The sequence below is a fragment of the Eschscholzia californica genome, unplaced genomic scaffold (genome assembly GCF_041429995.1).
Source record: "Eschscholzia californica isolate CP2 unplaced genomic scaffold, dmEscCali1.0.p SCAF_4, whole genome shotgun sequence".
In the NCBI taxonomy this organism is placed as follows: domain Eukaryota; kingdom Viridiplantae; phylum Streptophyta; class Magnoliopsida; order Ranunculales; family Papaveraceae; genus Eschscholzia; species Eschscholzia californica.
This window is the reverse complement of record NW_028238461.1, coordinates 3,326,128-3,354,127: the sequence shown is the minus strand read 5'-3', so window position 1 is coordinate 3,354,127 and position 28,000 is coordinate 3,326,128. Positions and strand designations below refer to the sequence as shown.

The 28,000-nt window shown below is 35.6% G+C and overlaps 4 protein-coding genes across 7 annotated transcripts; 1 reads left to right on the top strand and 3 right to left on the bottom strand.

Annotated features, from left to right (window-relative positions):
* Positions 1-78: 78 nt before the first annotated feature.
* Positions 79-2,403, bottom strand: LOC147541624 (uncharacterized). Its single transcript, XM_086637727.1, has 2 exons — positions 2,035-2,403; positions 79-1,252 (listed from the first exon to the last, which is right to left on the bottom strand). The coding sequence occupies exons 1-2, from the start codon at positions 2,141-2,143 to the stop codon at positions 351-353; spliced, it is 1,011 nt and encodes a 336-aa protein (XP_086493853.1). The 5' UTR covers positions 2,144-2,403; the 3' UTR covers positions 79-350.
* A 2,085-nt stretch (positions 2,404-4,488) lies between these two features.
* Positions 4,489-8,682, bottom strand: LOC147541623 (Tetratricopeptide repeat (TPR)-like superfamily protein). The gene is made up of 7 exons (XM_086634204.1): positions 8,458-8,682; positions 8,177-8,295; positions 7,425-7,611; positions 6,601-7,140; positions 5,896-6,253; positions 5,654-5,778; positions 4,489-5,218 (listed from the first exon to the last, which is right to left on the bottom strand). Exons 1-7 carry the CDS (start codon positions 8,567-8,569, stop codon positions 4,647-4,649), a joined length of 2,013 nt encoding a protein of 670 aa, XP_086490330.1. The 5' UTR covers positions 8,570-8,682; the 3' UTR covers positions 4,489-4,646.
* On the top strand, positions 8,250-14,657 carry LOC147541622 (14 kDa zinc-binding protein-like). 3 transcript variants are annotated; one of them, XM_086634209.1, is made up of 8 exons: positions 8,250-8,706; positions 11,086-11,462; positions 11,520-11,639; positions 11,745-11,897; positions 12,445-12,531; positions 12,633-12,780; positions 14,153-14,270; positions 14,383-14,657. In XM_086634209.1, exons 2-8 carry the CDS (start codon positions 11,347-11,349, stop codon positions 14,448-14,450), a joined length of 810 nt encoding a protein of 269 aa, XP_086490335.1. In that variant the 5' UTR covers positions 8,250-8,706; positions 11,086-11,346; the 3' UTR covers positions 14,451-14,657. The 3 variants fall into 3 exon arrangements, with proteins under 3 accessions (XP_086490335.1, XP_086490338.1, XP_086490336.1); XM_086634212.1 differs by lacking the exon at positions 8,250-8,706 and having other exon boundaries at positions 11,404-11,462; positions 11,520-11,600; XM_086634210.1 differs by lacking the exons at positions 8,250-8,706; positions 11,086-11,462 and having other exon boundaries at positions 11,465-11,639.
* Positions 14,658-18,142: 3,485 nt separating this feature from the next.
* Positions 18,143-26,995, bottom strand: LOC147541621 (hexokinase-3-like). 2 transcript variants are annotated; one of them, XM_086634943.1, is made up of 9 exons: positions 25,056-26,995; positions 24,359-24,509; positions 24,078-24,260; positions 22,515-22,589; positions 21,916-22,071; positions 21,709-21,807; positions 21,028-21,155; positions 19,971-20,052; positions 18,143-18,661 (listed from the first exon to the last, which is right to left on the bottom strand). In XM_086634943.1, exons 1-9 carry the CDS (start codon positions 25,325-25,327, stop codon positions 18,263-18,265), a joined length of 1,545 nt encoding a protein of 514 aa, XP_086491069.1. In that variant the 5' UTR covers positions 25,328-26,995; the 3' UTR covers positions 18,143-18,262. The 2 variants fall into 2 exon arrangements, with proteins under 2 accessions (XP_086491069.1, XP_086491070.1); XM_086634944.1 differs by having other exon boundaries at positions 18,143-19,290; positions 25,056-26,906.
* Positions 26,996-28,000: the final 1,005 nt, after the last annotated feature.

Sequence of the window (28,000 nt, the reverse complement as noted above, 5' to 3'; positions counted from 1 at the left end):
GCAGACCCTAGCTCCTTTTTGTTTTACGGTAGCTAATTTAAAAGCTTATAAAATCACACCGAAAAACAAAAGAACTCGGATATAAAGATATACTAAATTCAAATTCAATGTTTAAATGATATCTATAACAAAGTTTCCAGGATCAAAACCTATAATAAACTCCCAAAAATAATCTCTTTTATATGATCATTATCATCCCAGACAAGTTCTAAATTTTGTTCTAGACAAATCCCAAGAGCAAACTCCATAAAAGCAACAAAAGTGAGCCTCCAGAGTCATCCATAATATTTTGTGCAGAGCTTATTACTGGAATGGTATACAAACTGAAACAAAATCTCAAACAGAAGTGCTTAAGAAACTTGATTTTCCCAACTCCTCCAAGAATTCCCAACTTCACCAGACCCATTATGACCTAATTGATGAATAGAGTTCCATGGTCGTTGATCAAAGTGCTTTTTCTCCATCTCTGGTCGCTCGTAAACAAAATTTACTCTCTTCCTATTTTTGTCGTTCTTCCATTCTCCTCCACCTGTTTGATAATGACAGTCATTTTGAAACCTCGATGTTTTATACCTTGACATATACTGACTCGCACCTTCTCTCTTTCTCCAGTTTCCTTCCCAAGTACCCCAACCTCCACCTGTTCTTGCATATTCAAAACTGTCGCATTCTTGATTATTATTATTTCCCCACTGGTGATAACCCGGTGATTCTTCACCTGCATTTCCACGTGATCTATCCTCAATGGGTATATGATTACTCTCCCATGGATTATCTTCATTGGAGTTTCTATTGAAGTCATTTGTACCTCGTCCAGACGATAAGTTATTTGTTGGCTGATTTTGATGATCTTCCAAATCACCCCATCCTGTACATGGAACAGGATGGTTCATTAAGGCAAGAGTATCACATCGAAGCCCAACGTTTCCATCCTTTCCCTCGTCATTAGGAACCATGGGTTCTCGATCTAAATCCAATAGTAGCTCAGGATCAATTTCTTGATTCCAATTAATCTCATCGATATAAATGTCTGGATTCGGTAGGGAAATGTCACAAGGGAGACCATTTATTTCGGCCCAATAACGAGATTTCGCATTAGAAAATGCTTCTTCACCTGCAGAATCATTCCATTGAACAACATTCTCATAATAACACATCAATTTCTTGGCTTCCACTAGCTTTCCCCATGGAATAGAACCCACTGAAGTGCAAAACTTTTTCTCCCACAAGGGTACAGTTGGTTGCCAAGAACCTGAAACCACGAAAAAAGACAACTTAGACAAAGGAAAAACACAAAAAAAAGGAAAACAAGATTCGAAGATTCGCGAAACAAGAGATTTTTTTCTTAAAGAGAGTCCCCGATCAAGAAATAGAAAAATAGAAAGATACTCCGAACCAAGGATCTAAATATTTCTATTTCCATGTCTACCGAAATTTCCATCAAAACCGAACTTTAATTAAGTTTCTCTTAACAAAGTCTTATCAAGGAACTCAATTTCGACACGTTTCAGTCAGGAAATTTCCACCAAAACCGAAACTTCATTCCTTGGTCTAAACCACAATATGCATATTATTTGTTTGTAAGAATCAATCATTCCAAGTTCAAATCAGTCCTTGAAAAGAGAGTTAATATTCATGTTTAAGTAGAATTGTTTCTAGATTGCCAGGCTCTGTGTTCTGAACATTTTTAGACAAAGTACAATCTAATAGGTCCAATTAGAAAAAGACAAAGTGAAATAAGAGATTGAAACCCAAAATAGAAAAATTTACCAGCATAAATAATTTTCACTCCAAAGAGGCCAGACCCAGAAGCAGAGGGTATACCAAATTAAGAACACTAAAAAAAACATACCCATGTATGTACAAATCTTTCCCGTAAGAAGGAAAACAAACCCTAAAATATAAGATCATTAATCATGCCGACAATAACGATAAAAAACTACTACTTTGTTAATTAATCAAAACCCATTACCCATCTTGATTACTCAACCTAGATTTTGATATTTAAACAAGAATTAGAAAGGACAAACATACCGAGTGGGGGTTTCTTGCTTTGAGATTTGGATGATGTCGTTGAAGTTTCCTGATGACGATTATTATAACTAGGAGTATCAAATTGATTTTTTCTTCTCCAATCAACCATCTTCAAAGAAAACCCTAAAAAAAAGATCTGGATTGATCAATACGATAAAGAAAAAACAAACGAATTTCTTTAATTGAAGCTTTTCTTCTCAGAGAATCAAAATCAATACTTTGATTAGGAATAGATTTGAAAATTTTGTATTGTTTCCCTTTTCAGGGGAAATCCAATTTAGAGAGAGAAAGAGAAAGTTAGAGAGAGATGGAGTTTTGGCAGGATTTAAGGTGACGTGCAGAGAAAGAAGTTGAACCTAGTTTATCCATGTAAAGAGTAATTTTACTGAAATACCCTTGTGTCGTAACACTGATGTTAGCAGAGAATGAATGTCGGCTGGTTTGAATGTGTTTGCTTGGTGTGGTGTGGCTGTACTTTATCCTGCCCCCCATCAACTTTTTTTTCTTAATGTTTTTTGGTTGGGTTTTAAGTACTTTTTTTCTTCTTCTTTTTTGTTGAAGTGGGTTTAAGTGTTTAACCATACCCAAATAGGGAAATGATCCTAAAAGCAACTTCTTGGTAGTAGTTGGACCCTTGTGTTTGGATGCACGAGGTTGTTGGTAGAAGTAAAAATCAATGATTTATTGAATGTCAACCGATAAGACGGATGAGAAACGTTAAATGTACTTACTATTTTTGTTTTATGCACCTTTGAACGATTAGAAAGTATAACATATTAAATGGAGCTAGAAATAGGATGGAGAAAAGTATCCAGTGGGAATTTAGGATTTGGAAAGAGAACGTAAAAAGTTTAAGAGAAAGGTAGATTTGGCAAGAGAAAAGAAGCTGAAATAAGGCGCCTTGAAATAATTGTGATGAGAGAGAAAATCTTTTTAGAGGGAATCAGAAATTGGAAAAAGGAAGTAGAAATCAGAGAGATTATAGAAATTGAAGACAGCAAAAACAAAACGTTAGTTTAGAGAGAAAACATTTCACTCGAGAGAAAGAGAAAAACACACGTTTCACTAATCCAGTGAATGGTATACTCACCTTTATAATGTCATTTTAATGATTTGCAGGAGATTTCCTCCAGTGGCAAATACGTAATATTGTGGAAGGTATACTCAGCTTTGTAACGTCTATCATTATACTTTTAGATTTCATGCCAGACTCAATCTTAAAATCTGAAGTACCACCTAAGATTTAAGAGTTTTTAATAGGAAACATCTCTTAAATGCAAAACTCAATTGAGATCTTAAGATGATTGTGGAAGCATTTAATTTTGAGATGTCTCAATTACAAACTCTATTTTTGAGATCTCTTTTGAGAATCTTAAGTGTCCTAGTCATCAACCCCCTACTGATTCTCAACCTCAATTGGAAGGTATACTTTCTGATTCCCTTTGTCCTCCTATTTCTTCTAATGATCGCGAATTGCTGACGTCAATCGGGATCGATCGGAAATTTAATTTTCGGACCGATAGAAGACCTTTCTTTCTCAACTACTTTTTCCTATTAAATGTATGTGTGACATGTATAACTATTTGAGCTTTTTTTAGTGTTGCATTGGAGAATGACTTAAATAAGAGACACTCAATTTAGCCATACAGGAAATCGAGTCTCAATTGAGACTATAAATCAATTAAAATTTTCTTTTGTGTTTTGCATGGGAGATGCTCTTAGCTGAAGACTACCTTAATTCCCAAAACCATTGGACCTTCTCCCTTGAAATAGGGGAAGTTTTATCGGCGATGTCTAAAGTTGTTTGTAGGTAAAGAAGCACTAGTCGTAGATAAGGTTTCAATTTGACCCTTCTTCCACATTAGAAAGAGAAACCCTAGTTCGAAAGTTCCATTAATGGAAGCATCAGACTAGGATTTCAGTGGAATCCTCAATTGAGGGTTCATTCCTATCTTTCTCCATTGTATTAACTATTAAGAGAGGACCCTAGAGAGAGAAGAGTGTTGACGAAGAGAGAGAGAGGGAGGAGAGAGATGTTAACAACAGAAGAAAGAAGAAGAGAGAAAAAAGAAAATGTTTTTTTGTGGGTTGGAGATCGCCAGCCGATGATCTTTTGTTGGAGAAGGAAGATGGGCATTGCCCCCAACCACGTTACTTCTGACCATTTGTGTCATTACCATTTGTGAGTTTACGTTTAGCTAAATTTCTTTTAACAACTTTGGACATTGCCTATAAAACTCCCCGTAAAATAATTCATTGAAGTTGTATCTTGTAAATAGTCAACCAAACATGGCTTGAACTAAGTTATCAAAGACATGGGGACACATATGATGCGGGCCATAGACATTTCCAGCTCCTCCATCAACATCCTAACTTTTCATGTCACCCCCTCTTTCTCTCTACACGTTTAACCTCATTAACACTATTTTTTTTTTCTTTTCTTATGGTCATACGTTAACGGCTCCGATAAATATTTTATACTTTACCATATGACATACAACCCGCTATCAAAATTCTGAACTAGACCCCTAAATTTTCAGCCATGACATTGATCATAACAGTATTGATATCGGTTGGTGATTACTGATTATCATACATCTAATACTGTCTAACTATATTTTCTTGTGCATAGTTCTAATGACAGTAGTAACCTGCTGGATTTGATCTTCATTAGAACAGGCAGATAAAAGTACTTTCGCAGTCCCTCCGTCCGGGTAGCATCCAGCATCAACCATTTCTTCGAATATCTCTAAGCATCTCAAGTACTGTTTCTTTTTTGAGTAGGCACCCATTCTACTTGTCCATGTAACGACGTCAGCTTTCAAACCTTTGGCAGGAAGAGAGCTAAACAACTCCTCCATCCTATCGAAGAACCCTGAGCGGCCATATACATTGATCAAGATGTTGTAGGTGCTTATATCGGCTTCGTAAGTGGAATCACCACTTTCCATTACTTTGAAAACCTCTTCCATCTTTGAGAACTGCCCTGTCCGTCCATAAGAATTAAGCATACTGTTCAAAACATATGTATCTGGTTCCAGGCCTGATTTGTGCATCTGATTCACTATTTCCTCACATTTTGCAATATCACCGGATTTTGAGTAGGCTGATAAGAGTAGCATGTGAGACTTCATTGTCGGGGTCATTCCATGCTTCTTTAGCTCTTCAAATATTTCTCGAGCGTCTAAAATCAAAAAACATAGACAGGGCCAAAATGAATCAGGAAATGATTTGTCTTAGGATCAAGTTAGTACTTACGACGTCAACCTGTTAATTTAAAGTGATTCACAATGATCCACGTAAATTTAGCAAAATAGGATGCATACCCAAAGAAAATCAGCAAATACTGGATTATGAAGTAATGGTGTTTATTTAAGTGCGTTATTAGATCAACCAATTTCTACTTAATCTACGTAAAGTTGGCGTAATAGAGTATGAACATTTTGTATTTGCATATCGAATTACAACCGCACACCCTATCTTACCAATTCCTAAGGCTTACTATAAGTTGACCTATCTGAAAGTGCTTCAATAGAGAGTACCAAAGCATAAACTCGAGATGAGTATTTGTAGAAATTCTCGGAATAACAAGCAGAACCTTAGTTATAGATTTTCTTACCTTCATGAAGACCAGCCCTCCCGTATGCGTCTACCATAATATTATAGGAAGCTCTGTCGGGCTCGCATCCCATATGCTGCATGAGTGAGAATATCTCAGCAGCTCCATGCGGGAATCCTGCACGACTGCTTGATGGAGTGAATAGGTTAGCGATAATTGTGTTTCCTCATCCCCTTGCGCCACCTTCTTCATTTTAAATCTTTAAGTTGCAGCAAAATTTGGTAATTCGAATAATTTAGTACCTATAGGACTCCATGAGTGCATTATAAACATAAACATCAGGTTCGTAACCATCTTCTTGCAGATCCTCGAAGACTTGTTCAGCTTTCTCACAAAGTCCTTCCCTTGCAAATGCATTCATTAGGGCAGTGTATGTACATATATTAGGCTTGCATTTTTGACTTATCATTTCCTTGAATACCTTGAGTGCCATAAATGATCTACTCGCTTTCCCGTATAAGTTAATCAACATTGTGTATGTCTCTGTTGAAGGTTGACAACGATCTCTTTTCATCCTCTCGAAAATCTCTACTGCTTTTTTCGTGTTTCCTCTTCCCAACTGCATTAACCCCTCGATGTACGCATTGTACACAACCACACCTGATATCCATCACTAAAAAGTTGGTTTTAGAATCAATCAAATCTTATCCAAAATACTAAGAAGTGGACGAAAGAGTTTACGCTCCTCTTCAGGAAATCATTTTTGGAAAAAGTACAGGAAATGCTATTCTCTGAACAATTGTGACAAGAACGTTGACAAGTTGTGATGTGGAAAACGAGTCAAATGACCGAATCAATCTGGGTCCTTTGTATAAACAACTCCAAATTGATCAGTTGTGGAAACTCGCTTTGCAAGTCACTACTTGTTAATATTCTTGTCACACTAGTTGGGAAAGAAGCCCTTCCCGGAAATCGGGTAGTACCCATAAGAAGGTAAGTAGGCTTACTTGGAGGGAATCCATGTATTCGCAACTCAGAGAAAACAGCCTCAGCTTTATCTAGAAACCCTGATTTGCAATAAGCTTTCAAAAGCAGAGCATAAGTATCTTCATTAGGTACAACTCTAGCTTCGAGGAGTTGAAGATAGATTGATTCAGCCTTACTGGATAGCAACTTATTTCCATATGAATCAATAAGTAAGTTATAACACATCACATCTGGTTGAAATGAACTTCTATATAATATCCACTTGCACACAGTGATAATGGGATCCCATTGTTTGTTCAAACGAAGTTGAACAACAACATTGATTAAGTCATCCCAAGTTGTGTGAGTTGGAGGAAGAGCTTCGAGATAACCCCATACTATCGAAGATCTTCCCTTATTCGCATCCACTTCTTTACGTTCTTCTTCTTCATCATCTTTTGATGAGGTTTGATTCTTGAGGAGAAGGTTGAAGAGTTTCTGAGCAGTGGGACTCAACACAGGAAACACACCATCTACAAACCCTGTCCCATACTTCCATCCCTTGCCTCTCAGTGTTCCACCTTCAAGTCCATTCACTTACGTCTATTAGTTATATTGCTATGGAGCCAAAAGAAGTTTTTCGCCTTTTCTATTACTTACATTTCAACTAGTTGTTGCCTTTTTTTCATATATGTTGAAATGATGTTTGAAAATTTAAAATCAAGATTCAACTCCAGTGTTCGACTAGAATTATAAAGTCTCAATAATCAAAGTTTATCCTCCCATTTTAACAAATATAAGATGGTAAAAAAGACAATTGTCTAATTGCAAATAGAGAAATTTAGTAGTTATAGTAAGAGTTTACCTTTCTTCCGGGAAAGCTTCTTGTGATTGAAGCTTCTCAATCTTCCACGCTTGTCTAAAAAAAGAGAGTCACGATTACTATTTTCCAAGGGCGCCAACTGATAACGATCATTTGCGATAGTTCTACTACTAGTGCTGTTTTGACGCCCCAGCTCAACAGCTTGGCTGCTATGCACCTCTTGCTGCTCCTGTTTTTGTTGTTGTTATGAGAAACAACATTTAGGATTCCAGGACAGGGGGATGTTATCTTATTATTATTAATGCAATTCATCGTCATAGTCGTGAAGAGTAGAGAAGTTAGTCAGAGGTTTATTTGGAGAAGGAATCAATGAAAACTGAAAAGGAACGGATGGAGTCACATTTCCCTGGCCAAATAATAGTCTCAGACTTCATATCTTATGGATAAGTTACATAAGTACTACGGAATAAAACGGAGATAGGAGATAAACTAGCGGTGTCAAATTCAAAATATTCGTCTTTACAAGTATAGCTCTATTGTATACTAGTTAGCGGAAATTGACACTTTTCCAGCGAGTTTGTTGATTTGTTCATGCTCTTCTCCACCTCACTTCCTCTCTCTCTCTCTCTCTCAATATTTGTTTGTTTGTTCTTAAACTCTATACTCATTTTTCTCATTTGCTTTTCTAACAATGCATACATTAACACAACAAGTTCGTCTCTCTATCTATCTAAATAGTTCAAGTTTGAGTTTGCAAGTAAAAATGAAAAAAAAAAACAAGAATGATGACATACCGGGACTTGGAGGCCAATCTTATCCATGGGAATATCCATTATCACCATCCCTCCTCCTTCTCTTCCTCCTCTTGTATTGCTTATCTTATTGACACCAATTAATGGAGGAAACCCCCCGCCTGACAAATTACCCAAAAACATCTTAAGACTTAATTCATCCAGAATCGATTATGTTAATTATTCTTCTAGTTTGGAGCTAAATTTAAAACTAATTAGAATAGAATAGGCCAAACCCAATTGAAACTTAATTGAAATCAGAAAGATATTGCAGAGAGAGAGACCATTTGGTGATGTTGTAGCTGTAACCAAGAAAGAAGACCTCCTGAAGTTATTGCAGCTTCTGACTCGGAGATGGAGGTCTGGGAGATGGAGAGGAAGATTTAATAATGCCATTCAATCCTCTCTCTCTCTCTCTCTCTCTCTCTCTATCTCTATCTCTTTTTGTTTAGACTACACTACTAGAGTTTTGGTTCAGTTAACCAGTCCAAATGTGTGGTAAACACTCTATTTTTTTTTTTAAGAATTTTTGGGTTTATAGCTCAAAAAATGGGCTCTAATAAGACATTTAGTCCTCTCTAATCCTATAAAGGGTTTCAAAACCAAAAAAATAATACAAATGGATATCTAGTCCATTTGATGTCATCTAGAGAGAAAACACAAATCCCTATAATACATATTAATTTATAATACCTATACTAACTTTCTTTATATATAAAATCTGATTTACATTCTAAAATCTAAAATATCTTTGTCCATTTTTATCTCTTACCTTTCTCTCTCCAATCACGTTTCTAAACAAAGTAACCGTGATCTTCATTATCTTTAGTAACCGAAACTTGCTTATTTTCTCTCTCTCTAAACAAAGTAACTGTTTGATAATCATCCATTAATCTCAGAAATTTTGTTTCTTTTTCATTAGACCAACTGAAATCATCTTCTTCATCGTTTATCAGTTAAAACACATTACAAAAGTCATTTTTCATTCCATTGAAACAGATTCTGAATCAGATTTAATATTGCTTTTCAGGTAATGTTAAAGGTTTTAGTTTCTTCTTTTCTGTTTAATGTTTTTCATCTTCATTTTTAACTTTGTTCATTAATTTCATTATAATCAAATTTCTCTCTGTATCATCTAATCAAATCTTTATCATTATTTAGTATTTTCTCTCTCTAAGATTCATAACCGATTTTATGATGTTAATGTTAAATCCGTCTTTACAATTCATTTTATTCGATTAAAAAGTGTTTGTCTCTATGTATTTTGTTACTTTTTAGTAGTTTTAGGTTACAGATTTTGATTTTTAGATCATTTTTTCAAATCTTCATCAAGATTTCCGTACAATTTTTGATGCAGTGAAGATACCGAACGATTTGTTATAACTGAATGCAAACGATATATAATTTAAAATAAATTACGGATCGTTTACAATAAATTACATATCATTTTTGATCCAGAGAAGATCTAGTACGATTTAGTTGTAACAGAATGTAAACGATATATAATTTACACGACATTACATAATGTTTACTGAACATAACACTTACATAACGCAAACATCTTCTGTACGATGTTTTTATAACAGAATGTAAAATATATGTATTTTGTTACAAGTTATACATATTTTATAAATAATATAAAAAACATCTTATAAATTACGCGTACTTTTTTCCCAAAACAGTTGTTGTTTATAGTACAATAAATGTTCCAAAAATTATATGCAATTGATTGCACATTATACAAATTTTTTCACATAACAGTGACCTTGTGATACAAACTAAAGTTATGTTTGTCTCCTAACACATTGTGAAGTTTAACAAACAGTATGCATAATTTATTCCATTATACATGTCGTTTCTAGTAAGTTATATGTTTTGTTAACAAATGTATATGTTTTCTTTTTGTAGTTTTGCTGTTACTTATGGAATTTCCTACTGAAGTTGGTCATTTGTTTCTTGGTGGTGCAAAAACATTTGGATATGCTCTTCGACAATATAGTGTAAATGTTGTTTGTCCTGCTCAAGACTACATATGCTCTACGACAATATAGTGTAAACGATTTTTTTGTAACAGAATGTAAACGATATGTAATGTAAAAGAAATTATGTGTAATTTATTGAACATGACACACGTAAAGTTGATATATTACATTGTATACATGACAAATGTTGGTTTCCTCGTCATAAATAACAAATAATTTACGTATTTGTTTCATACTTTGTATTCTAAGTGTATTTATGTATGAGTAAAAACAAAAACAAATGTTGTTGTAATGTTCCCAGAAAAATATACTATTTCCAAATCTGAAAATTAAGTGAGAGAAAGTGATATATACGTTTTGTATATTAACCCCCAAATCACGCTAAATTGATCTCAGAAAATATACTCTTTCTAAATCTGAAAGTTTAGAGAGAGAAAATAAATTTAATTTACAAATCTGTTTAGAGGAGAGAGAAATTATGATTTGCTTCTATCCGTTTTTTGCTAATAAATTCCCCAAATCACTCCCAAATTTGATTTCCTTCTTTTCAGCGTTAGCTTAGTTTCTGGTAATGGCGTTTCGAAGATTTAGGTTAGGATTTTTGGAAACGTTTCGTTTTGGGAAAGTTTCGATTTTGTTTCCTATAATTTATCCCAAATTCACGGTTAATTAAGTTGTTGGAATTTTCGGTCAGGCCCCACAATTTAAAATCCCGTGAAAATGGTTTGGGACACGAATGGAATTGCTTTATAGATAGTATGGTTTTTTAGACCCAAGAGCAAAAGGACTAAAAATCCATTTTTTTGACAAGATTGGACCCTAAACCCTTTTTGAACATAATTTTGGTCTATATATCCACAGACCCTTTTTTTTATTTAGTGCACCCGATAAATCTTGGTCATAAACTGGTTGTAGCAAGACTTGATCTAGTGCACCCGATAAATCTTGGTCATAAACTGATTGTAGCAAGACTTGATCATGGACTGAGGAGGGATGTCCTAACACTACACCAAAGGGTGGTATACGTTTTATCAATTGTCTAATTAATCACCCGTTCACCCCAAACTTCGATTGGCACCCGGACATAAAGGTCTTTGATCGAACCCATCCGAAACCCAAAGCAAACCTTAGGATTGAGGCCAGCTCGAAAGGTTCCAGTCAGATTAGGCCAGGCTTCGGAATCAGTCTGAAATGTTAGGCAAAGAAGCAAAGTTTATCTTTTTTTTTTTTTTTTGCGCTGCGAGTGTGTCTCAAATTCATGACCTGGAAGGTGGAAGACTAAACCTCCTACCACTTCAAAGGAAGGAGTGTTGGCCTATCTTTACGAGTTTCCTTCCTTGGACAGTGTCAACAAAATGATAAAGTGTTTTGTTTATGGGCTCTGCACAACTAACCAAAATTATGATATCTTCCTCCTCAATAACATCTGCTTCTTCAAGAGCCATGTTTGCTATACGCTCCTCCTTTTCTTACAACAACATTCCGTAATCTCATTCTCTCTCTCTCTCTCTCTCTCTCTCTCTCTCTCTCTCTCTCTATATATATCTTGATCTTTGTTTTTCATTCTCTCATTGATTTTTTCTGAACAGGAGGAATTATTCACAGTTACGAGTTCTAACCTTGAAGCCATCATCCGTCTTATTGTGCAATAACAATATCCACAACCACCTCCGCCGCCAAGGAGGAAGAAGTGGAAAACCCTCCTCATCTTACATTTCTCTTCCTTCTCTTATAACCCCAAGGTTTGAATTATCATGCCCTAATTTTGCTCTCTTGAATTGCATTAGTATATGTATTCTTTCTGTTTGTGCATTTGGGAAATGGAAATAAATATGGATTCAAACTACAATTACTCATCATTTGGTCACTAAACCAACAGAAGAAACTAGTCCCACATCTCTCGCAAGAGTGTCCTGATCCTGGTCCTGGCTGTAGGTTTATGCTCAAGCTTAGTAAGTGGCGAGGTTTTTTGGGTGGGTTTGTGGAGCATTTGCCAAGAACAAAACCTCGTACCCGTCGTCGTCGGCATGGGCTTAGGGTGCCAAAACGTGGACAATATCCTTAACAGCCAAGACTTGGTGCGTCAAAATCTCATTGCTCTCGTGAGAGTTTGCATTAAGGATTCCATTAAATTTAGCTTTTTATGTCAAACCAACTTCTCTAACCTGGGATTACATGAGCCAACTACTTCTAGCTTGTTTTAGTTCACATTTAGTAATGACACTTTGCAAAATTATTGTTTCACCGACTTATTCGCATTGACAACTCATCTCAAGTTATGAATTTCAGATCACTGTGTTGTAGTGCTACTACTAATGATGAAGAAACTTCTGCCAAAGCAGCTGCTGCAAGTGCTGACACTGAAGAACCAACCATGTATTTTTTTCTTGTTACCTTGTAATGTTGGTCTTAGGTTGTATCGATGTATTCTTAACCTACCATGATAATGTTTTGAGGTCTTTCCTACTGTCATTTAGATTTGACAAGATCATAGCTAAGGAGATACCTTCAACAATAGTATATGAAGATGATAAGGTTTTGGCATTTCGTGATGTCAACCCTCAAGCGCCAGTCCATGTGCTAGTGATTCCAAAGTTCAGAGACAGTCTAACAAAGCTTGCAAAGGTATTTTATTTTTCTTTCTCAGATGTCAAATATACAAGTCCATTTACTTGTCGATATTTTTCTGTGTGACGCTCAATCATTTTCACCTCTTTCGCGTGACCACGACAAATTAGTACGAAGTTAACATAAAATGAAATTTGTCCCTGCTAACAAGAAAAGATCAAGCTCTGAATGACTCACGACTAGTTTCATTCGCTTCACTAGTTTAATACAATTCAGTCACCTCCCATATATTTGTGCCTTCCTAACTTTGATGGCCAACACTCGTTGAAGTGGGACATATGCGAAACAACCTAAAGGTCGGGTACGCACTTTCTAATGTTTGTTTGACTTTTGGTCGTTAATCGCTATATACCAGTTAATCGTTTGGTCGACTACTTGACTCTTATATTAATTATATATTTACAGTGAGCACGAATTGTTAAGTTGTGAAAGACTGCTTCAGCTCAAGAAGTCAGTTTCAAAATAGGGTATTTTAAAGAGTATTTCACGTTTACAATATCAGAGTGTCGATTACTTATTTTCCCTTTGAAGTAGCAGCATTGAACTGATGCCCATAATAAAATGTTTGAAAACAATTCATAGAAACTCGAAGAGCAAGCAATCATATTAAACTTGTCTCTTTCATTAGTTGCGATTGTGATTAGCATGTGAAGACTTAAAGCCTCAAGCCTTAGCAGTTATTGATTATTGCCTCCGCTTTTGACACGAGTTTTTCTATTCATACAACAAGCTTACAACAATCATAAAACAGATTTCAATCCTGTAGACATGGTTTTCTTCAAGTCATTTTCATTTATTGTTTTTGAAAATTGAAATTTATTTTGCAAATCACATTGATCACAAGATTGGAAATTTTGTACGACTGTTGTATCAATAGAAAAACTCCTTTTGACACCCAGATCCAAGCCCAGCGTGTGCAGGTTTTGTTCTTGACAAAGGCTTTACAAGCCCATAAAAAAGGCCTTGACACAATGACACTTACTAGCTTGAGCACCCGCCTATAGCCCAGACTAAGGATGCTTCCCTAAGCTCTGTGGGACTTTTGCATTCTCCCACCCTTGGCAAACGAGCTGTTATCGGCTTTGATACCATCTGTAACGCCCTAGGCTTTAGCAGTTATCTATATTGTCCCTGCTTTTGACACCCAAACCCAAGCTCCAACAGGTAAAGGATTTTGCTACTAGCGAAGGTTGTACAAGGCCACCCAAAACGCCTTGGCCCTTACTAAGCTTGAGCACCTCACTAATATCCCAGGCTTCCCACACTTCCCCAAAGGATGTGAGACTATTACGGACAATTAATGATCTATAACTTTTTGGGCTTTGCTTCTACTGGGCTACGAACGTAACATATTCATTGTGTTTCTTAGGCTGAACCAAGGCACAATGAGATATTGGGATATCTGCTCTATGCTGCAAAAATAGTAGCAGAAAAGGAAGGCATCCTTGAAGGGTTTCGCGTTGTCATTAATAATGGTCCCAGTGCTTGTACGTCTCGTCCCACTATTCTCTATATACATTTGGTTTTCTTGGTTCTTATTTATATTTTCAGATTCGTACGTTTTGTTGTTGAAATACATATATGAATGGCCTTTCGCAGGTCAATCTGTTTATCATCTACATCTGCACGTACTTGGAGGGAGACAGATGAAATGGCCCGCTGGTTAGAGATCTAAGGCACGGCTAACCCTGCTATCAGGCTTGTTTTGTGTTTGCCCCTCTTATTTGCATTTTTCATAGTTATATGCAAATATACTTCCATTTCCCTTTTATTCTCTTCGTGGGTGATAATATAATGTTATAAAATCTCTTCAACAAAAAAATTCTTATAAATCAAGTGCCTAAGGTGTTTAGTGATAATTCTTTTCCTCGTCAGATGTTTTGTTTATGATCTGGTTAAAGTTTCTTTGCAATATCTTGATTATCACTTGATAGGTTGAAATATTTGTTTAAATTGTGGTTATGGTCAATGATATTCTTGTCGAAAAAGTTTGTAAACATTGTGTCCCAGTGAAAAAAGTTTGTTTAAGTTTTATACAGGACATCCATGTTCATCTTCATCTTCAAATGAGAAAACAGAAATCATAGTTGAACATGGTTTGGTTGTTTTAGTTTGAAGATCAACATGATTGCTTCCATGGGAGAATACAAGTAAAAACCTAATTTTGAAACCAAAGTTTTTTATTTTTTGGAATATAACTTCATTGATAAAGCTGACTAGCAGCAACTGAACATCATTACATCGAGAAGTTACGAAAGACTAAATATTACATTTCCAAGCGCAACGGGCTTAATGTAAAAAGTCGTTACTGGGCCATATATTGTTGGGCCTGCGTGTGGGCTGCTTCGTTTGCTTCCCTCTTGATAAAGATGAACTGACTGTTGGGCTGAGCCGCCAGACGTTCTTTTGCTTGGAGCACTCTGCTTCGAATTCGTCATGGGGGGTCATCTTGGCCGTCGGTTACTGATGGTACGATGAGTTGACTGCCCCCTTCACATCTTGAAACCAAAGTTAACACTGTTAGAGAAGATGAATGAAGAAGATGACCTAATAAGATGAACGAAAAAAAAATGTAAAAAATCAGTGGGAATTTATGTTGGAAAGAAGATGAGTTAGAACTAATAAGAAGAAATCTAAAGATTTCTAAAGGGTTAGAGATATTTATAGAGGGGTAGAATAGGATTTACCAGAAACAAGGACTAAAATTTCATCAAAAAAAAAACAAGGACTAAAACTCCATTTTTTTTATTTTTTGATGAAGAACTCCATTTTTTTTTTATTTGACCCAAAACTCTATTTGGATTTTATTTAACACATAAGCCCCGTGACCCTCAAATGAATAAGACACAGTTTGGGTTCAATAATCATTTCAACTCTACCCACTTGTGCTAACAGAAACGAGTGGTCGAACGAATTATTATACCCAAATTATGACTACGACCAATCTGAAACGTGCCTCCAGCATTTTTTCTCGAAAAAAATCAGTAACATATTCAAACATGAGATAGGTGTTAGGGAACGTTAATAAACGTCTTAGGAGATCGAATAGTTTCCAAAATTAAGAGTATCTCAGACGCTCTCTCCATTTTTGGAAGTTCCATATAAAATATCTATGGTGGTTTTGCAATGACATGTACATAAATAAGAACCATCCCTTTATATATAATCTTCACTCTCACACACTCAGACTTCCAAGTTATGCCAAGTTCCATTTCTTTCTTCTTCCCTCTAAAGAGCTAGAGCATTTTTTGGCTACAATTTCTAGAAGGCCAAGCATGGGCCGACAAAAAATTGAAATTGAGGGAATCGTTAACGAGGAAATCCGACAGGTGACGTTTTTCAAACGCCAAACGTTCTCCAAACATCAAGGTGGTGTTGTTAGAAAAACAAATTAAGAGAAAGCTCGCCGGCTTTCTTAAAACACCAGATCGACGTTTGAGAACGTCACTTGACGTGACTCCTCATTAACAATTTTCTTAGTTTCGACTTTCTGACGGTCGATACTTAGCCTTCTCGGAGTTCTAACCAAAAGAGCTCCAGCTATACAGAAAAAAAAATGGAATTTTGCTGAACTTTGGAAGTTTGAGCACGATGGTGAAAATAAAGAAATGTAATTTTATTGAACGGGGAAGATCGATTGTGAGGACGAAGATATATATAGAGATCACAAGTTGTGATTTTCTAATCTCATCACAAAAAAAGTTGTGATCTTCTAGATCCTATATAAATGACTATTAATATTTAACAAAAACAAACTATAAGTATTTGATTCTACCTAACTTCCATGTTTAAACGACTACGAGACTGATAATGAGAGGTAACGTTGGCACGTGTCTAATAAGAGTTACTAGTCTGTGCTCCAAGATTATATGCAGACATAAATATATTAAAAAAAATTAGTTAAAAATCTTAAAAGTGTGTGTTGTGAGTGTCAAAGTTATAAATAATTTTTAAATTAAAAATCTTACAAGTTTGTACAGTGAATGTCAATGATACAAACAACCTTTTCCATTTTAAGTTAAAAATCTCAAAAGTCTCCATAGTAAATGTCAAAGATATAAACAATCTTTGTCTATCTTTAAGTCAAATATAAAATTTAATTAATAATCTTATAAGTCTATGCAGTGAAGTGTCAAAGATACAAACAATTTTCTTGTTACTTTTAGGTTCAAAATCTTAAAGTCTATCTATTTTTTAAGTTAAATCTTTGAAGTTTGTGCAGTTAGCATTAACCAACTTTTATTTATTTTTAAATTAGAAATCTTAGAAGTTTATATAGTGGGTGTTGAATATATAGATTATCTTTTCTCATTTTAAAACTAAAAATTTTAGTTGTCTGTACAATAGATCGAGAGGACTTGACTTTGACTTGTTAAAAATAGAAATAATTTAAAAATTATTATTTGTTTTTAAAACGCATAGTACAAAACCACCGCATTTGATTTATTTGTTTTTCTTACAGATGATTGAAGAGTTTATATAGAATCATTTGGATGTAATCATTTGGTAGAATTTGCCGACAACAATTTAAATAAATGGTTTGAATTTTTACATATTTTATGAGAAGATGGTAATTATTACCCCGCACGACATTTTTGGTTTTTAAAATGGACTACAAGAATCATCATTACAAGGGATTAATACATCATCAAAAAATAATACAAAAATACATTAACATTCACAAATCGAATAAACATATAACTGTCTCATTTGAACCCTAAAAGCCATATACATCTTTCTTTTTTTGAATATTGACTACAATGATCATTAGAAAGGCATTGATACATCGATACAATGTGATAAACACGATATTGTTGACCTAAAGCCCGATGAAATTAAATGGTCTAAAGCCGATGAAATTAAATGGTTTAAAGCCCACATAAACTAATTTATACCCAAGTTCAATATTCTTGGATTTACACTTCCATGAGATCGAACCTAGGACCTCAGCATTGCGGAGTAGATGCACTGACCAACTGGGCTACCAGTTGTTGGCAGTGGCCATATACATCTACCTAACGTCATCCCAACGAACATAAAGCTTATCTAATCTACCTCATTTGTACATAAGATCAATAAATCCTAGATATGCACTTCCAAGGAATCGAAACTGAGACTTCTGTGTTGCGAAGATGGTAACTAATACCCAGTCTGATCGATTAGTCACTTGCCTCATCCTATCTACGCAGGAAGAAATAGTGCCCAGTCGACCGGCGATGCTAGGCTGAACCAGTGCGTCGCGGGATAAAACCAGACCGGGCCTCCCTAAACGGGGCGACCCAGTCGTACCTAAAAAGATGTTAACGGGAGACGAAGCGGAAGAAAAACAATCTGCTCACTGAGAAAACTACACAGTTACTACTGTACAATACCAGAGCTTTTATATATAAATACTGAGAAACAAATTTGGCATTTTACAAGGGCTTTATAAATCATATATATAGAGAGAGAGAGAGATAGAAAAGAAAGCTTACAGGATTTACATCTGCTGATTCTTAAGGGAATGAGAGGCAGCAAGAAGAGCAGCTCCAATACCTGACCCATCTTCTGACTCCTTAAGAATAACATGTTGGGCTATATCTTCACCTAAGATTTCAACCATTGCTTCATTCAAGTATTCTCTAAACATAGCATGACATGAATATACACCTCCTTCAATTGCCACGACTGTCCGCCTCATTCTGCTAGATGATGATGATGATGATGATGACTCTATTCCACTCTTTGTTCTTCCACTCAACACCCCTCCACTTCCATCCCTTCCTATCTTTTTCAAGATCCCCACGATACCTGCAGCTGTCAACCGTGCAGCTCTCCGTATCGCCACATCACATACTCTTACTATGAGCTTCCTTACCTTCAAAGGAACACTCGGAATCTGAAAATTGACAACAATCGCGGCAATAAGGAACAAGACTAAGGTTGTGTTTGTTTTTTTAATTTTTTTCAGATCTGAAATCTGAATTGAGTGTCAATTCAGCTTTCAGATGTTTGTTTTTTAATTTACAAAAATCTGAAAATCTGGTTGAATATGAACTTGGTCTGAATAGGCTGAAAAATAGGTCACAAGTTTCAGACTTCAAAACGAGTCTGAATTAAGAGACCAATTTCTGAAATACTTGAAATGACAATTATGCCCCCCATGATTTAAAAAAATCTCCTCTCCATATTTTAATATTTCACCACCATCAACTCTGCCACCACCGCCAACCCTGCAACCACCGCCCGACCAGACCACAACACAAGCACCACCACTATCTGACCATCTCACAAGCACAACCACCACCTGACCAGATCACAAGCACCACGACGAGATCACAAACCACCACCCCAACACCACGACGAGATCACAAACCACCAACACAACCCCACCACAGCACCACCACCCCAACACCAAATACCGGAGTCGGACTACCAAAGCACAACCAACGAGTTATGGTTTTTAAGAACATAAAGAGGGTAACTAGCAAGAACCCCAAAATCTACCGTCCCCTTCGTCTTCATTGCCTGCCATGTGAAATTCCTTAAAATATCAAGTGATATTTAAAGAGAGAGACAGAGAGATGAGGAGTGAAGTTTTTATAGTGAAGAAAGATTAATGGCGCCATCAAAGTTAGCACTAATCTTATATGAGAAACCCGTTCAAGAAAGCTTCTCTCTTGATGAGGACTAGCATCCTAAAGTTGCTTACAATTTTTCAGTAATGAAATTCCTATCACATCACTCACCAGGATCGATGATGAGTCAGGTGACCGGAGATTAGAGATTTGTAACAAGATCCTTGCTGATCTTTGGTTAGAGAGAGAGAATGGGAGAAAGAGAGAAGAGATGAGGAGACTGATTAGGGTTTCTGAGATTAAGGCTTTCTTTTGTTTTTATTCAGACAAAAAAAAGGTGGAAAAGAAAAATAGTAGAAATTGGGTTTTTTGGGTCAAAATTACAAATTGGGGTTAAAATGGTCAAATTTATTTTTCAGACCTGACGATTCAGATCTGGAAAACAAACATGTGACTTGTAAATGATTCAGCCAAATTCAGATTCAGCCATTTCAGATAAGCCAATTCAGATTCAACCATTTCAGATTCAGACACCAAAAAAAAAAAAAACACAACCTAAGATTACTGCTACAGAAGATATATTTTAAACAGGGCTGAGTAAATGTAAGAGGTTGAAACATATATATATACCTGGAATGTGTCATTTAGGACTCTGGCTACCTCCCTTAAGTCCGGAGAATCATCCTCATGCATGATACCCATTAAGTACGTCCTGAATCAAGATAAAGGGCATGTACGCAGTCAATTTGAAAACCCATTTTATATATTAAAAAGAGGAAAGAGCGAGTGAATAGATAAAACAGAAAAGAAGCAGTACAAGGATTTTACAGGATGTGTCCATCATGAAGAGAAGTATGTAGTTAGGCCATCCAACACGGGAAGAAGAGTAAAATGCATGTGTTGACACATAATGTTTTTCATTTCTTTACAAAAAATAGTTGGAGGAATGGCATGGCGAACACCGCGAATTTGAAAAATTACATTTGAGGATATTAAGAAGAGAAAAGAGTGATAACTTCATTTACTCCTCCACAAATGACACTAGGAAAATGAAATTGTGACTGACAGCAATTAGCCAAGCCAGTTACGAATATGACACAGCTCAGTGTCCATAAGTTGGAAGTTGGATCACAAATGAAACTTTGAGCCTAACTGAACAAAGGAGGTAAAGTTTGGGAAACCAAGAACAGAGCGGCATTGCACAACGCACATAACTTTGATACCTAGGTTTTATTATTTCAGTTCAATTCAAATACAAACATATATATATATATATATATATAGAGAGAGAGAGAGAGAGAGAGAGAGAGAGAGAGAGTAAGAGAATAGCTGCAGCAACATAAAGATAAAATTCAATGCAAAGTTTAAGTCTGTTATGTACTTATGTTGCATTGAGCAGTAAAGATGGTAAGCCAGTTCCATTCTATGTATGTATTTATAGCTCTATGGTCAAAGGAAGCCCTTTGCCTTCCACTTTCGATATCTTCTATTGTTATTCTAGGTTGTCAATTATCATAATAAATATATATGTCCATGCCACCTTTTATAAAGCGGCTTTTCAAACAAGTTGTAGTCTTTTTATTTATCAGTGGCATGCATGACACAGGCTTCATATATTGGGAATAGGATATATTAGATGCAGAAAATGTAAAGAAATAGAAAAGTGAAGGTTAAACAGGGAACGTACTTCAAACTGAAGGGCACCAAGAGGCTAGAAGGAACTTCTCCAAGAAATCCAGACTCCTGTGCCATTTTAAGAATTACCCTTCTTACAATCTCACCAAGATACATTCCTGATATCAACTTCTCAAAACCCTGTAAGCAAGACCAATAAAGATATAAAAATCTAATACTATCCACTAGAAACTGTGAATAAATAACCGTAATCGGTGAAGACCCGCCTAACTTTTTAAAACATTTTTGACATCAAGTCAGTTTTCTTCGACGAGGCAAGGTGTAGTCTGGGTCATAACCTCGATTTAAAAAATTGCCGGAAAAAAAAAAAAACTTAAACAGAATACAGTTAATATTAACGTAGATAAAAAAAAACTGAGCAAATCAAGTATCAAGAAATTAAGTGGCCAGCAAATCAAAAGCCAAGTACTCGAGTTGTTTAATCCATAATACTCTACAAAACTAAATTAAAAGAATAATAAAATGTGTCTCTTGTTGTGTGTATGTTAGCAAATTTTATACTATAATCTAAAATGCAACCTCGAGGTACAAATAAGTCGCATTGCTATTTGTTAAAGGGGTGCTCGCTTTAAGGTGCCGAAGCCTCATTCTGCTTTGAGGCACAGACCTCAACAACGTTAACGTATGCCTCAGAGGCTCGGACTGTTTTTTAAAACATTAGATCACCTCTTACCTGATCACTCGGATTGGAGCTCTCAGCATCTAGATCGATATCATATGATGTTTTGGGCAGATGAGACGAGAGGAAATTTCCCCACTCCATGTTCACAACCTATATTAATCAGCCGAATTAATAAATGTATAAGAACAAAAAAGCACATTTAAGCATATTCAGTACCGTAAGAGAATAGAATAGAATGATCGATCAGAAAACCATTACCATCCCCCCGGAATTTGTAAGAAGGCCTTGGGACTTGATAATTGCATCTGTGCGTTCCACATAGCAAGCATTGGTACCAGTTCCGATAACCACAGCAGCCACAGTGTCTTTGTCATGATAATGACCAAGAGCTAGTGTTCCTACAGTATCATTGACCTGCTTAGAAGAAGCAAATTATTCTTGTGAAGATCAAACTAAATTATTTTATTTAACCAAGAGCAATCATCGTCAAAATAACTTCCTTTGTTGAAACACTAAATGAGTTAACTTTCATTTATATGAATGCTATTCTCTTTCAGCTCATCATGTGGATGAGCTGTTGTTATTTAAGGTATCAGATATGAACAAAAGTACGAGGGTGAGACCACAGATAACAAAGGTCAAGTGATTCAAGGAAATTAAAACGTAAGAGGAACAAGGCATTGACCAACATCAATCGACCGTTGAGCTAATCATTATATACACTATGGTATACTTGTAGGGTAAGTATTGGTGTTGATTTACCTACTAAGCATAGAAGCAGCCATTACAGTGTGAATCATCAATAACCATTCCTACAAAGCAGATTTCCTCAGTAACAATTCAGGGAAAAGACTCACCAATGCTGCTACCCGCATATTCAATCCTCTTTTGGCCATTGATTCTTGTAAACACAAAGTCACATCTCTCTCAATCTGAAATCGAGCAACAATCAGTCAAGTCATGGAATCCAATATATATTGTTATTATAAGGCTGAAGTCCAATATCAGGATGCTTAGTGTGCTCCAAAAACAGATGAATTGATCTGACAAAAATTTGTTGAAGTCCTTTTCTTGTCTTAGGCTGAGGTGTCAATCTCTAGTTTCAAGTCGATAATTTTGGTTACTGTGTATATTCAGTTACATTTATGCAAAATCTACGAGGTCTAAGCTATCATAGCAGACTGGTTTCACCCTTAAAGCGATAATAAATGATTCTCTGTGTTAGCTTCATTCAACGGATACTAAAATATTTAGCTCCGCAATTGGATTTCCTAGATCTTATATTCATGATTCTAATTAAACTTGCACATGATGATGCCTTTGAACTAAGATTTATCCCATTTGTTGCGAACTCTCAATTCCGATGTGACTTTTTACTAGCACTCGTAAGGTCATTTTTTATGACAGTACTGGCACTTAACTGGTTCTGTAATCCCTGCTATGTTTTGTATATAATTGATCTCTTTATTGGGTTGGATTTAGAAATGCCTACTTATCTACAAATATCATAAGGTCCAGGCGTCCAGCATAAAAAACTACACAAAGGAGTAACAAAAAAACTCCGTTCGTGCTAGCAGGAGAAAATAGCATTTCTTAAGACTATAAACTGTAGAAGTACCTTAATAAGCTATTAGTGAAGGTCTGGGTTCATTAGGCATGAATATATAAAAACAATTAGTATATATATAAACAAAATGTCAAATTAAATATATATATATATATATATGAAGCTTTTTGTATGGAAAAAATATAATATGCAATCCTTTACCATCATTCCAAACTCCGAAGTTATTAATGTAAAGTAAAGCGCAAGTTCTCATGATTTGGGCGCCTAAGATACGTACATTACATTCCTTCTACATAAATGAACAGGAAGAGCAACTAAGCATATAGACTGAATTCTTTACCATAAAAATAATTCTTATACCCCTCTTTTGAACTCTTCAAGCATTGTGTTGCAAGTATTGTTTCAACAACTATCTACGAGTTATGAATCCAAATCCAACATCTGAACCCCCACAACCAGTTCCTCTTTTTTAAAGGTTCAGATTTACTTTATAATTTTCCGTCTAAGCATCTAATGCGTTCTAAAAAGATACCAGAGTGGAATTAGCACCCAATTAAGTGCTGATTGTGAAAATCCTTAACCAATAAATTCAGACGATATTCTCTGATTTTCATAATCAGAGGAAATAACAAGAACTGCAGAAGAGCTACAAGTGGAAAGATTATATTGGTTAAGGAGACCAAAGTACAAAACAAAGAAGTAAAATTACGGAATTCCGAAAATCGTTTTTGTAATGTTATGTAAATTTGGAAACAGTTGTTGGTATCATGCAGTAAATCATGGTAATATGAATGTTATTCTGCATAAAACAATTTTTATACTTTTTTTTTCCATGATGCACCATCTCACTTACCAGGCCTTCGATGGAAAATCCTTTAGTCCACTTTATAAGAGTGCCTGAAGATGCAGATAGCTGTCTCACAGGAAAAGAAAACGTAAATCCGAGCTCCTTGATTACATTGGTTGAAACACTAGAACCATCGTCTTCGCTTTCAACGAACTGCTGTAACGTTGTAGCAATGAGATCGAATAGCTCCTGGATCAAAAAAAAACATGTTAAAATCAATTCCTTGCGGATCCCAGGTTTGACCTGGAACATTTTATGAAAAAGAAAAATAGAGGTCAATATGCTACCTCAGTTGTCCTCGACATCAAGCGTGGGGGAATTGGTTGCTTTTGCACTTTATGTCTCAAAATACCAGACCCCGTACCCCCTAGCTGCACCTGTGAGACTCTAAAGTTGGTACCTCCGAGATCAAGGGCATAATAAGTTCCTATCTCGGTTCTGAAACGAAATGTATCTTGGTTCGTCAACAAACAACCCGTATAACCAACAAAATCAAAAAAAGTATATAGACCGCGCAACAAACAAAGTACTTAATAACAACAAATATGATGGTCAATGGAACAGTTCAATTACATCTAGAAACTAGATTAGCTACAATAAACATATATGGCTAGTGATTTCGAAACAATTTTTGCCATTTTAACCACAATCATCCAGGATCACATTTAAAGTAAACCTAGAGTTCATACATTAACAATAGTAAAAATAACCAAAATAAAACCCCAAGAAGAGATTAAGCACAAAATCTGGAGAAGTGAAAGGAAACTATTGGATTTAAACACAATGACATCAAATAATTAAGACAATATTAGTTAACATTTTCTACCCAAAATCAAAATTAACAAGAACAATCAAATTTTCTTCCTTTTGAATGATTGAATCAAACCCATCACTAAATCTCAAGGGCAAAAAAACCCAGACATAAAAAAACTCATATTTTCAAAAGAAGAATCTAAAAAGGAAGAAATTGGTTGATGAAATTACCCATCGGGAAGATTATCAATGAATGTTAGAAGCATCTTTAGTTTACTTCCACCTTCAGAAGCTAAACCAGCGTGCATCTCAACAGCCATAGCAGCAACAATTTGTCTCAATCTTCCTATCGAAGTTGAACACCCTTCTTCAAATTCCTTCAAAACATTCACCATTCTACTCCATTTTCGCCGACTTTTCACTCTTTTACTCACAATAATCGCAGCGATCGCACATGAAGCCACAGCACAACTCACCGCTAACCCAAAACCTAGTTTTCCCATCTTTCTCTTGTCTCTCTTAACACTTGTCTGATTACTTCAATCCATCAAGCAATATAAACAATAAAAAACAAATATTTTCTTCAATATCTTCTTACCCTTTTCTCTCTCCTAACTGTTTTTTCATCCCTTTATTTACGTTCTAAAGGGTTTTTGAGGCGGTAATCCGATGATGTTTCGCCGGAAAACCAGAACAGACAAAGCTGTTCGACGAAATACCACAAAGAATTCTTCTAATTACAGAGAGAGTAGAGAGAGAGAGAGAGAGAGAGGGGAAGAGAGAAAAGTTCCTTGGTTACTCTTTAAGTAGTGTTGAAAAGCAAACTGATGTTTACGTATTTTTTTTATTGAAATGACTGATTTGCCCTTTAATAAACTTAGTAATACCGGATTTCTTTATTTTTTTCTTACTTGTGTCCTTCGAAAAAGTGGAATTATAGAAATGGACTTGGGTCGTTTTAATTAGAGATATAGAGAGAGAGAGAGGTAAACGGTTTTGTTGGTATTTTTTGACACTGAGAAAACGTTGATATTACATTTCAACCATTCAATTAAATTTATACTAATTGACTGCAACAAAATGAATTGACTTTTCGATTATGACATTCTCCCACACTTCTAAAGTCTACTAATACAAAAAAGTATGGTGTTGTTAAGGATATACTATACTATGCCATGTCAACAAACAATGATTACATCATATGGCGTTGATGCATTCCATGACAATTATCTTTGCAAAAGTCTTTGCGACTAGGTTATAATAGACCGAAGAAATTGATGAGTCAAAATACTGATCAGTTTTAATCGGTCCACTGTTTTGACCAATTAACTAGAGTTGTAGTATGAAAACCCACGTGTATAGGGGCAAGGCTTCGCTAAAGGCATCAAAGAGTTTTTACCAAAGAGTTCCACCACATGACCCTGGTAGAAGAGGTCACCTCGAGTCTCATAGACACCTTGAACCATGTGCTCATCCATAGACAACAAAATAAGTAGATCCAAGCTAGCTAGATTTCTGCTCTAATCTTAGGGTCGTGAAGAGAGGTCAGATGGAGTGTGATTGACACCTTGACCCTTGATATGTGAAGCAGTGAAGGTGGATCCGAGTCAAGTTCTACAACCTAAGCCCTATTTGAGATATTTCTATCGCGACTCAAAAGCCAAAAGAAGAGCGAATTTAAGTCGAACTCAGCAACCTGAGGTCCGATACGAGAATTCAGATAAATAATTTGTATAATTGTACATTTTTCGTTAACATATGTTTCAAAAGTTTTAAATCAATATCTATAAATAGTTAAAATCCCCCACTTAGTAGATTATAATAGCATATACTTCTAAAACTACAAAAATGTACTATCATAAGTCAAAAGAATCTTTTTAATGAGAAGAAAAGAAAGAAACTACTAGCTACTAAAAAAAAAAAGAGGTAGTGAAAGAGAGATGGGGAGAAGATTGGTATTAAAAGGGAAGGGCAAAATAGAAGAAGAAGGGGCAATGAGTTGTTGTTGTATTATTATAGGAGTAAAAAATGTGGGGAAGGGATTAGGGAAGAGGGGGAGACAGGACGGCTACAATTCTGGACAGAAGTGAACGGCGACGGGGTAGCTGCATATGAAGGAAGAGAAAGAGAAAGAGAAAGAGGAGTAATCAGTAGGCATGAGTGAGTCAGTCAGTCAGTCATTTAGGTCGTACAATTGTTGGTGCTAGCTGTACTCTGCTCATTACAGCTAAGCACTAAAAAGCTACCCACTCTCTCTCTCCCCCGTACCAACTTACACCCTTTTTTTTATTTCTTCTTTCTTTTATGAATACCTACAAGAACGTGTATGAACACCTTTTTCTCTGTTCTTGTGTCTAATTCTGCCCCCCTTCCCCTCCCCTCCCCGAGGAGGTCCTCTCCCAAAATTTAATTTTAATTTCATCCTCGTATTTTAGTTAGGGTTCATTCTATATTATGATTATCGATCAGTAGTTTTTTAGTTTCAAATCTATCATTTCTTATTTGATTATTTCTTTTGTATCTTATAGTAAATAGAATAAAGAAACATTGTATTAGCCAAGCGAGAAAGAAAATGGGTGATTGTACTCCTTCTAGACAAAACATTGTATTAGCCAAGTTCACATAGTGGTGTTTAGGGGAATGCCAACTTGGTTGCAGGTTTTTGCTCAAACCAGTTCCTATTGGGACAAATTTTACGGGCTGTTTTCGAGTATGAATGAAACAAATTCATGGAATTTGGCATATTTTGGTATTAAGTAGTAAACCCTTCTCCGGCCCTATTAGGTATATTAGTAAAACATATTTATAATTATTTTTATAAATTATCTTATATTATTAATTTAATTATTTTATATTATTTATTTAGTTTTAGTGTTGGTAAGCTTTAGACTCTTAGCAAGAAGCCAACCCTTAAAAAATTTCTCTACAAAATTTAAAATCAAGTGTGCTCTTTAATGGATGGATAGAGACGAGAGAGACGAGAGAGAAGACGGTGGATGGAGATGGGAAATGGTAAACAAGAAGTAGTGATGTTGAAGACGAGCAAAACTATCTGGACTATTGCTTTCTTTTTTTAGCTTTTTTTCGCTTATTTCCGTGAGTGGGTTACAATTGTTTTGGTCGAAGAAAGAGATCAAATCAAGTATAATGTGCATGGACATGGTAGAATTTCGATA

Bases quoted from the DNA above. Each gene is read 5' to 3' on its own strand.
- LOC147541622 (XM_086634209.1), top strand. From the start codon at position 11,347: ATGTTAGGCAAAGAAGCAAAGTTTATCTTTTTTTTTTTTTTTTGCGCT. The intron at 11,463-11,519 runs GTGTTGGCCTAT...AAAATGATAAAG, and splicing joins CTACCACTTCAAAGGAAGGA to TGTTTTGTTTATGGGCTCTG. The intron at 12,781-14,152 runs GTATTTTATTTT...TGTGTTTCTTAG, and splicing joins GTCTAACAAAGCTTGCAAAG to GCTGAACCAAGGCACAATGA.
- LOC147541621 (XM_086634943.1), bottom strand. From the start codon at position 25,327: ATGGGAAAACTAGGTTTTGGGTTAGCGGTGAGTTGTGCTGTGGCTTCA. The intron at 24,510-25,055 runs GTAATTTCATCA...ATTTCGTTTCAG, and splicing joins ATTGATAATCTTCCCGATGG to AACCGAGATAGGAACTTATT. The intron at 18,662-19,970 runs GTATATATATAT...GTCAATTTTCAG, and splicing joins TCCTAAATGACACATTCCAG to ATTCCGAGTGTTCCTTTGAA.
- LOC147541623 (XM_086634204.1), bottom strand. From the start codon at position 8,569: ATGGCATTATTAAATCTTCCTCTCCATCTCCCAGACCTCCATCTCCGA. The intron at 8,296-8,457 runs GTCTCTCTCTCT...GTAATTTGTCAG, and splicing joins AGCTACAACATCACCAAATG to GCGGGGGGTTTCCTCCATTA. The intron at 6,254-6,600 runs GTAAGCCTACTT...GATGGATATCAG, and splicing joins AATACATGGATTCCCTCCAA to GTGTGGTTGTGTACAATGCG.
- LOC147541624 (XM_086637727.1), bottom strand. From the start codon at position 2,143: ATGGTTGATTGGAGAAGAAAAAATCAATTTGATACTCCTAGTTATAAT. The intron at 1,253-2,034 runs GTATGTTTGTCC...TCGTGGTTTCAG, and splicing joins AAGCAAGAAACCCCCACTCG to GTTCTTGGCAACCAACTGTA.